The sequence below is a fragment of the Quercus lobata genome, chromosome 2 (assembly GCF_001633185.2).
Source record: "Quercus lobata isolate SW786 chromosome 2, ValleyOak3.0 Primary Assembly, whole genome shotgun sequence".
Taxonomy (NCBI): Eukaryota; Viridiplantae; Streptophyta; class Magnoliopsida; order Fagales; family Fagaceae; genus Quercus; species Quercus lobata.
In genome coordinates, this window is record NC_044905.1 from 7695551 (window position 1) to 7705963 (window position 10413).

Below are 10413 nucleotides of genomic sequence, written 5' to 3' on the forward strand. Positions count from 1 at the left end.
TACGCTCCCCTTCAGAAGTCATTTGCCGACCCCAGGCATGTGATCAGTGCTAGCCGTCCTCGGCTCCCAAAAATCACCGTGGTCGAATCAGGATTTTTAATTTCCGAAGGATCATCTGCCCCAGAGGGCATCCCACTGGTGGACCTCTCCTCCTCTCACCCAGCAGCGGAGGACGAAGGCGAGTTAGATCGATCCGAGGAGGGATTTGGGGTATTTGACCTAACCGACCAATCCGAGGATCCCTCTGGTGATATAGGTGACCTGACCTTGTCTGAGGCGGAATTGTCATTAACAGGCACATCTTCCCAAACAGAGATAGGACTTAAGAGAAGGCCCCCGACCAACTTATTCGACCTCCTCGAGGGTCAACCTGGGAAGGGTGCACAGGGAACACTGCAGTCCAGTGCTCCGTCCCCACCATTTCAGCCCCAATCCATCCAGACTAGGTCATCCTCCACAAAATCACAGCCACAATCTCCCCGCCCCAAACTTCCTACTCCTCCCCAACCAGCTCTGCCTCCTCGGCCGAAAACCACTGACTCAAAGAGAAAGAGGAGTCCCAAGGGCAAGGAAACTATGGATGGGGGAAAATCCCAACCTTCCAAGGAGAGGGAGGAAGCTCCGCGGGCGAAACAATTGAAGATTGGGCACCAAAGTAAGGGTAAAGAGACCGAAACCCAATCTGCCCAAGGCAAGGGAAAGGGGATAGAGGCCCAATCCTTGCCAAGCGCCTGGCTTCCCACCCCAATGCTCCATGGCGGGCCATTGCTGGAAACCGCGTCCATGAGGGACCTTGGAGATGGCGAGGGGGGTTACGTGGCCGACGCCTTAGGGAGAACTATGCTGCTTCCCAATGATGTGGATGAGTTGAAGAAAATGAGGATGCAGGAGGTTTTCCTCAGTACGAAGAGGTACTTGGGAATGGTAAGGCTCTTGAAACCTAAAACTTTATTAACTCTTGCTCCCTGTTTTGTCATTCATAATGTATTTTCCTCACTTGACAGGCTCTCCAGGCCACATATAGAATGGAGGAGGAAGTTAACAAGCAGAGTAAGGCCACTGAGAATGAACGCTCCAAACGCCTAGACGCCACACGGACTCTCAAAACTTCCGAGGACGACCTCACAAAGGCTAAGGACGCCTTAAAGGAGGCTATCCGAGAAAGAGATAGTGCCTCGACGGGTTTAGAAGGTGCTCAAAAACAGGCCGAAGAACAGACAAAACGTCTACTCGAAGCCGAGGATCAGCTGCGAATAGCCAAGGAGCAAATCAGTGATTTAAAGAAGAGACTGATCTTGGCAGAGAATGATAAAGGCGTGGCAGAGTATGCCCGAGGCGAAACCATAAGGGCCAAGCAGGAGGCTGAGTTTGCCAGAAACGAGGCTGAGGCTGCCAAGGAAACGGCTGAGGATGAGGGTTACAACGCGGGGGTAGCTGAAACCCAAGCCTCCCTTAAAGCCCAAATTCCCAGAGTATGCAGGCTATACTGCTCACAGGTTTGGGAAGAGGCCTTAAAGCGAGCTAGGGTGGATGCTTCGTCTGATCTGTGGAAAGCAGAGAGCATATTCTACCCTACAGCGATCCGTGAGGCCGCCTCCACCAGCTCCGAGGCTATGAGCGACCAACATAAGGGAGGGGTCACTCAGTCGGAAGCTGTACAGGTCGGTGCCTTTCCTGGCGAGCCGCTTAAAGGGGGAGAGCTTCATAAGGTGATAAAAGCGCCTGAATGTATGGATCCCGAGGTACCTAAAGAGGATGCTGAGCCAATGATCAGCGTTCAGGTCCCTGATTCCGAAGAGCCAGCCATACTTGCCCAGCCCCTGCAGGCAATTCCCCTCGCCGTGGTCCTTCAGAGTACCAACATCGATCCTACTCAGTCTTCCCCAGAAGGGACTGTCCTCCAGGGCATCGAAGCTGGTCCTGTTCTGCCTTCCCAGGATGTGGCCGCCACAGAATTGAAGAAGTAGAAACCCCGGCCAGCCTCCGTATTTGTTTTCAGTTTAATGACTAACTAGTTTCTTTTTTATTTTGAAAACTTTGTAATCTGCTGGTAGTTTGAACCTGTTGAACACCTATATGAAATTCTTTTCTTCCTCTTTCCTTTTGGGTACTTGTTAGTTGCCCTCGTCGATACTTACTATTGTTTATGATTTTTGAACTAATTATCTTATCATGTATGAATGGTTGAGCATGCAATATATTTAGAATCATGTTTCGGAACGTTAGCTTACCCACCCCTATAGAGCCTTGAACTCATGTCTGAACCTCATTCAATGAAGAGATAGGCATCATCCGAGATGTCACGTGTACTATTAGGTCCCATTTAGTATCCTGATTTCCTTGAAGTAGTTGGTTTCTCCATAGGTTTGAGTCCGAGGACCATGCAGTCCCTTGGTTCTGTCCAAAACTTAGCTTTTTTAAGTAGTTGGTTTCCCCATAGGTTTGAGTCCGAGAACCATGCAATACCTTGGTTCTGTCCAAAACTTGATTTTTTAAGTAGTTGGTTTCCCCATAGGTTTGAGTCTGAGGACCATGCAATATCTTGGTTTTGTCCAAAACTTGATTTTTTAAGTAGTTGGTTTCCCCATAGGTTTGAGTCCGAGGACCATGCAATACCTTGGTTCTGTCAAAAACTTGATTTTGAAGTAGTTGGTTTCCCCATAGGTTTGAGTCCGAGGACCATGCAATACCTTGGTTCTGTCCAAAACTTGATTTTTTAAGTAGTTGGTTTCCCCGTAGGTTTGAGTCCGAGGACCATGCAATACCTTGGTTCTATCCAAAACTTGATTTTTTAAGTAGTTGGTTTCCCCATAGGTTTGAGCCCGAGGACCATGCAATATCTTGATTCTGTCCAAAACTTGATTTTTAAGTAGTTGGGGGAATTAACCCCTCGGCTATGGCGTGGGACCTTGGTTTAGGGGGATTAGCTCCTCAGCCAAGCCCCTAGAACCATCCGTGCTGCTGATGCTACGAAACGCAACCCCTAGTGAAGAAACGTAGCCCGTAGTGGGACTTTACGTTAGAATACTACATCCGGTTATTGGAAATGATGTGAGTGATTGTCTCAACCCACCACCTGTGCCAAGACACAAGCCTTTCCCACAGACGGCACCAATTGTAAGGACTCAATTTGTAACGACCCAATATGATATTGGGTTTGCACATAAAAAAGGCCCAAACAATATCATTTGTAGAGCGTGGGTTTGAAAGGCTAAGCCTTGGTCACCAGACGGTGGTTTGTTGTGGTGTTCATATAGAATTAAATCGTGTTCGCTCGAGGAGTCTTTCTCTTAGAGGCGGACTGGGAGGCTCTGGTTTTTGGCCATTTTTCCCAGCCTCTTTCTTTGGCGCATCAACCTTCACATTATATAGTCCTTCTTGGTTGATCTTAACCCTCCACTTGTTGATCAGGCAGGTGCCTACTTCAGTACCCGTGACATCAGCTGTCCCTCATTGCTTTTTGTTAGTTGCGATGATCGAAGTCACCCTGTCCAGGCGTCTTTTCTCATTAACATGGTTAGGACGTTGGTGGATGCATTTAATGCGGAGGGGACATATTTACCCTGAACCAGTTTCGTACCGTACCCCCACGTGGGTCCCATTCTAGTCGCATCTCCTTCAGGGGGCTTTTTGGGGGCAGCCTTCAACGAGATGTTGCTCTTCCCTTTGAAGTCTTGGAGTGCCGAGGACAAGATAATCCTCGGCTGTGCCCCCGGCATTTCGGCCTTTCCCTATTCGTCCTCGGCAAATACCCTCCTCGGCACGGGCCCCGGGCCTTAATAGAGCGTGGGCCGGATCATAAGTTCCCTGGCCCCACAAAAGATATTAAGTAAGTTTGTAGGTTATGACTACAACTAATTTTGTAACTAAATTTTGTCCTACATGGTTATTGTACTTTTCTATTTTAATTTTTTATTATTTTTTCTCTTACTTCTCTTTCATATACATTTTTGCTACAGTAATCATGTGAATAAACATGATTACTGTACTTTTCTATTTTAATTTTTTTTTTCTCTCACTTTGCCCTTTAGAGCTTCCCTCTCTTCTCCTACCCTCTCCCCATCATATTCTCTCTCTCTTCCTCTACCATCTTCATTGACTCTATTCCTGTGTCAAACTCATCCCAAACTCATCAAACCCATATACAAGAATCATCAAACCCAAATTGCAAAGACGAACAAGAAGAATAAGCAATAGTAGCAACAATGGTGAAGAGAGAAAGGTGTGAGAATGTGGAGGCGAGAGAGGCCATATCTGAGGGTTTTGAGATATGAGAGAGGAGAGAGAGAAAGTACTAAATGAAAGTATTAATAATAAAAGAAAAAATATATTATTTAAATAAAATAGTGTATATAATAGATACTTTGATTCGAGTGTTTTTGAGAAGTGATTATGTTAAATAAAAAAGGTAGATTTTAATACTAAAATAAATAGAAAAACTTATAAAAACTAATTTGAATGCTCTAGTAGTTGATAAGCAATACTAATACTACAGACATAAACTATTTTACAATATTTTTACAAACTGTTGAAGTGACTTTAGTAGCATTTTCCAAATAGTTATGCTAAATAAAAATGTGATGTTAGTGATTGACCCATATTAAAACTAGTAAGAATTTGCAATATCACAATTTATAAAAATATTATAAAATAGTTTGTGTCTATAGTATTACTCTCTATAAATTATTTTATATTATTGACATGACAAATTTTTACTGTCTAAGGCTGCGTTTGGTTGGATGTAAAATATTTTCGGGAAAGGAAAATATTTTCAATTTTTTGGTTGCATTCTAAAAAATGTTTTGAACAATATTTTCTAGTGTTTGGTTGTATTGCTGAAAATACTCTAGAAAACCCATTTTTATCATGTTTCTCACATTTTCTCAGCTTCCAAACAAATATTAATATCATTTCTCAGTAAATAATCACAAAAGAAACAAATCCCAACAAAAAAATTCATCAAATCCGGTCAAATTGAGAGAGAAAGAGAGAGAGAGGCGACTAGGTTCGATGAATGGGGACAACGAAGCTGGGTCGGGGACGACGAATCTAGGTCGAGGACGACGAAGCTAGGTCGAGGACAAAACCCAAATTCATCAAAACCCAAAAGAAACAAAACCCAAATTCTCAATACCCAACAAAAATAGCATGAGAACGATCGGTTTTGGGGTGCGACGAGAACGATTGGTTTTGGGTGGATTGGTGCTAGGGTGCGATGATCTCGTCAGTGGTGCGATCAGCGCGATGAGGGTCTGAGATGGTGCGATCGAATGGGTTTTCTGGGTTTGACAAATAGGATTGGACATTGCTCGACGAACGAGCTCGGTCTTAGGTTTTTTGGATTCCTCGGAGTCGGTTTCTGGGTTCGCGATTTCTCTTCTCTCTCTCTGCGCGTCTGAGTCTGGAAATGGTTTGAAGTGAAAATAGTAACGGAAATCATTTTACACCAAAACAAGGGTATTTTTCGGTCAAAGCGGAAATCATTTACCATTGACCGTATTTTCTGTGTGCTGCCAAACACTCACTTTTACGGAAAAGCATTTCAAAAAATGATTTAAAGTCAAAACAAACACAGTCTAATACTAACCTTACTTTTTTCTATTTATCAATAACTATTTACCTGTGTAAAATGTAACTTTAGAATTTTCCATAATTAATAATTGCGTACTTATAAAAGGAAAGTATGTTATGGACACTGTGCTGGAGACATCCCTCTCACTATCACGTGCTTCTTAGCATACGAAAATTTCACAATTAATGAAAGGATAAGAAAAAGCCAGGGCTATTTCTCCCGTATGTCAGATTCAATTAATGCTTCTGGCATTAGGTACCCACTTTTACTGATAGGATTTTTTATTTTTTATTTATTGATAACACTTCTTTTTTTTTTTTTTTTTTTGGCTAAAATGAGAGTGATAACTTGGTGCATTATTGTGACGTACTTTTGTTGGAATTTTACCAAACTAATGCGTAATAATAAAAGAAAGAAAAAAGATGGATGTAGAGTTTTCTATACCAGCCCAGCGTTCAAGTGAAACAGAGGATGAATTTCAACGTAGTGTTAAAAAGTTTAAAGAAAACAATGGTGCAAGAAGCTTCTTGCCACCTAGAAAGCTAGTGAGTTACAAAGATAGTCTCGTGGGAGACATCCCTGGAGTGTATGAGCAGGCTTTTAAGTTCAATAAGGATTGGGAGGAAGATTATGAATCAGAGATCGAGATGAAGCCTCTAACAGAAGGTATGACTGAGGTTAAACTCTCCAAAGAAACAAAAGCTCGAATTAGAGCGCCTTGGTCGAGAGCTTTGATAGTGAAAGTGTATGGTAGATCCGTTGGTTTTCACTACCTCACTTTCAAGATCAATGCTTTATGGAAACCAACAGCGAAGATGGACTATGTGACCTTGGGCAAAGGCTTTTTTCTGGTTTGTTTCAACAATAGCAATGATTATGACTATGTACTTCGGGGAGGCCCATGGTTTATTGGAGAATATTTTCTTGCAATTAAGCCATGGGAGCCTTATTTTATTGCTTATGAGGCTAAGCTCACATCGGTGACAGTTTGAGTTAGATTACCTGAACTACCAATTGAATTTTATGATGCTTCTATGCTACGAGAAATTGGAAGTGTGTGAGAGTGCCTTTTTTTTTGACACTCAGGCCCAAGGATCCCGGGCCTAATAAGAGGTTTTTGTGAACCGAGCCTTGACTCACTGCAGCTAACAAGCTGTTTAAGAATCAAGTGATGCATAGAGGATGCTTCCTACAATACAAGTAAAATGACAAGTAAGGATATTCGTATGGAGAGGCATGCCAAAACAACAAGATAAATTCAACAGGATCAACAAAGAGGTACAAAATAATGTTAAAGGGATCTTGGGATTACTGAGACATATTTCATTAATATGTTTTTTGTTAAGTTACAAAAAGCTCACTAGGACGTGATACAAGGTTCAATTAAGCTCAAAAATTACAGTCTTGAATGGCTATTTCAGCCTTCAAAACTTGCAAAATTTGATTCTCTTTGAATCCGAGTATGTGCAATAGTGGCTTTTACAGGATACCAGGAAGTAATATTCATTTTTCCCTTAGTGTTTTCTTTCTCTTCACCACAACTTTACTGATAGTTCTTTTTTCTAGAAAATCTCTTCTTTTTCTCTCTTTTTCGCTGCCTCTTTTCTTCGCAACCTATCCCTTTCTTTTATAATGAAGTTCTGGCCTTCCCGGGGAACCATTGGTTCCCCTGTTTTGCCTTCTTGTGAACAGAGCATGTTCCGTGCCTATCACTTGGTAAGTCCCATTTCCCGTTTTTCTCATTCTTTCCTTCTTTCAACTCTGATTCTTTTGAAAGTCCCTAGTTGGCTACCTTCTTCGGGATGTGTTGAGGTATGCCCTTCTTAGCCTCACCGTCTGGCAGTTCCACTTTTCCCCTTTTTTTTTCCATCTAGGCGGAATCCTATTCTGCCAACTTAAAAGCCGCCTGTTACCATTCTCTTTTTTGTGTTTCTCTGTTTTGGCTCCCCGAGACTCTATCTGCTTTGAAAGTTCAAAAACGTGTATAAACACCCTTGAACGTTTAGACCCCCAAATTACAACTTAACCAATTCAAGCAATATGTCAAACAACAAGTTTGCGGAAACTTAACATAAGCTATAATATGGAATTGGTTAAAAACTATCTAAGCCAATGCAAAACACAATCCACAGCAGATAATAAAAAGGCAAAGATAGAGAGGAAGGAAGATGCAAACACAAAGACAACACGCGATGTGTTATCGAAGAGGAAACCGAAGCCCTCGGCGTAAAACCTCTCCGCCGCCCTCCAAGCGGTAAACAATCCACTAGAAAATACAGTTGAGATATATGGACAGCAATAGACCCTCCAAACCTAATCTACCCAGTGCACCTAAGCCCTCCAAGCTTCTTGCTCCAACGAGGTTGCGCTGAACCTTTTTCTTTTCTAGCTTCCCGGATTCCGCTACTAGACCGTAGCATCAACCAATGAAGATTGGTTCCTTCCTAACTGCTTCCCAGAAATCCAAACAGCTGTCTCACAGTGATGATGATGGTGAGAACCAGGTTTGGTATAATGCCTCTCAAGGATTTGACAATGGAGAGGAAGAGAGTTGAGGAATTTGAAGAGACTCTAATGTATAGATTGTGGGTGAATCAATCTTGTTTTTCTTTAAGGTTTCTCTCTCAAAATTCTCTCTGGAAGCTCTCTCACAATCGTGGGTAAAAGGGTATTTATACTGGAGTGGGAGAGGAATGTGAAACGTCAGGTTTTACAAAACAGGGGTGGCTCGCGGCTTGACCTCGCGGCTTGACTAAGTCGCGAGATCCAGTCGCGAGATAACCGTATGGCCAGTTGTCCTGTTTTGTCCTGTAATGCTCCAGCTTGCATGACTGTTCACCTTCCAGCATGCTTGGCACGTGTGCTGCTTCTGGCGGCTTGCAGCCGCGAGTCTCTGTTTTCTTACACACTCTTGAGCAATCTTCACTCTATCTCACTCACTACCCTTACATCAAACCCACCTAAATACAGGGTTACTAAATGCTGAATTACAAGCAAATTTGGCACGGAATAAAGCCAATTAGATGGTTGAATAAATTCAACCTTACAGCTTGTGCCATGAGAGGTCGCTGGGTTTTTTTGGTGCTTGTGTTCTTTTGCTTTGTTTCTTATTTTCTTTTTCTGTCCTTTTCTTTCGAGCCGTTTTAGTCTTTCTTTTGACTATGTGCCTGGAAAGATCCGCGCCTCTTGATGGTTGCTGAGGATCCTGACTACTTAACCTCTTGCCGTGGGTTTCTTTTTCTTCTCGATGCTTCTTCGTCTGGGCTTTAAGCCTCCTGGGCCTCTTTATTCCTTCGTGGTCCCCTTGCACCTGCTTCCTTGGACTTAGCTTGTTCTTTTCCTTTTGGGCCTGGCTCACTCTTTTTGGGCCTCCCTTACTATGATCCTTTTTAGACCTCAACAAAGTGTTATCGGTCCGGTATTACGCATCGATTCCTACACAGCTTCGGAGACAAGAGGAGGTTATGCAAGACTTTGTGTCCAGATAGATTTAGAGAAACTGCTTATCAGCTCTATTCGTGTGGGAAGATTAGTTCAAAAGGTGCTTTATGAAGGTATATCTTCCCTCTGTTTTTGTTGTGGTAAGCTTGGACATAAACACGAAAGCTATGGTCTGAAAGTGAAAGAGCCAAATAGAGATGACGTGGCTAGAGTTTCATTGAAAACTAATGAAGTCAGTGGGGAAGTCCAGCCCAAATCGAACTATGGGCCTTGGATGGTTGTCACGAGGAAGAAAAAGAATTTGGGTAGGATGGGAAAGGCTAGTGGGCCAGTCAAGTCTAATACCCCTACTCAGGTTGAATTTAAGGGCAATTTGGACCTTTCTTAAGCTTCAGTACATGTGGAAGCAAGTGAAGATCTTAATAAATCAGTCCATAGTGATTCGGCTGATTCAAATAGTGAGACAACACATGTTGTGGCAGGCCAAAACACGCAGAGTGCTCTTAAGATGCGAAAAGATTATGTGATGAAGGATTGCCTTGAAAACCCAAGTGCTGCGTGTCAGCTAGATCCGAGGTAGATTTTAGGGAACAAAAGCAAAGCCATAGCAAAAAACAAAGGTAAAGGAAGTGAGGGTTTGGGTATTAGAAACTCAAAAAGTTTAAAGAGCCATAAACGACTTCCTAACAATGCCGAAGGAAAAAGTGGGCTACTACTGCTTTCAAAAGAGTTGAGGAGTGACAACCAAGTTGAGAATGGAGAGATTTTTGATAGGGCTAACACCACTGCCAAGATCCGGGTGGGCAATCTGGTACAAGAACCGAGCAGTGGCTATCCCAGAGGAGATAATAGCTTAGATAAGAGCGGCGCCAACGGAAACACCGAGATGGTTTAAGGAAGAACTGAGATAGGCGTGGAAGCGTCTGTTTCCCATAGCACCAGAAAGTATCAGTTTGGGGGATCTTCCATTGGAGCACAAGGCATGGGCTCTAACACCTAATCCGTGGTGGAACTTCCTCACGAATGTGCCGGGGATCTCATGCGAAGCGTCAAAGGAGTTGAGCAGGCAAAGGAGGCCATCTGTGATGCCCCATTGGGACGAATCCGGGTGGATCATTCAAGAGAGGAAGTTGGTGGACTTCAGAGGGATGGCCACGGCACACCTGGGAAACCACCCAACTCTAAAGTTGATCCAAATTATGGCTCCGGTGTAGAAATGAGATGTGCTTTTGAGTTGCAGAGAGGACATCATAGGCATTCTGAAACACATGATAATTTGGAAGCCAGACTGGGTGGCATCCAAAGACCTGCTGAAAAGAATGGGGTGGAGTATGGTGGAAGCAGTAGCAATGAATGCTAATCCATCGGAGATTGAGGTGTCGTTCAGTCATTTTGTAAAA

The 10413-nt window shown here is 43.2% G+C and overlaps 1 protein-coding gene across 1 annotated transcript; it reads left to right on the plus strand.

The window, feature by feature from the left end:
- The first annotated feature begins 576 nt into the window (after positions 1-576).
- On the plus strand, positions 577-1967 carry LOC115958362. Its single transcript, XM_031076775.1, has 3 exons — positions 577-858; positions 1005-1430; positions 1497-1967. The coding sequence occupies exons 1-3, from the start codon at positions 577-579 to the stop codon at positions 1965-1967; spliced, it is 1179 nt and encodes a 392-aa protein (XP_030932635.1).
- The last annotated feature ends 8446 nt before the right edge of the window (positions 1968-10413 follow it).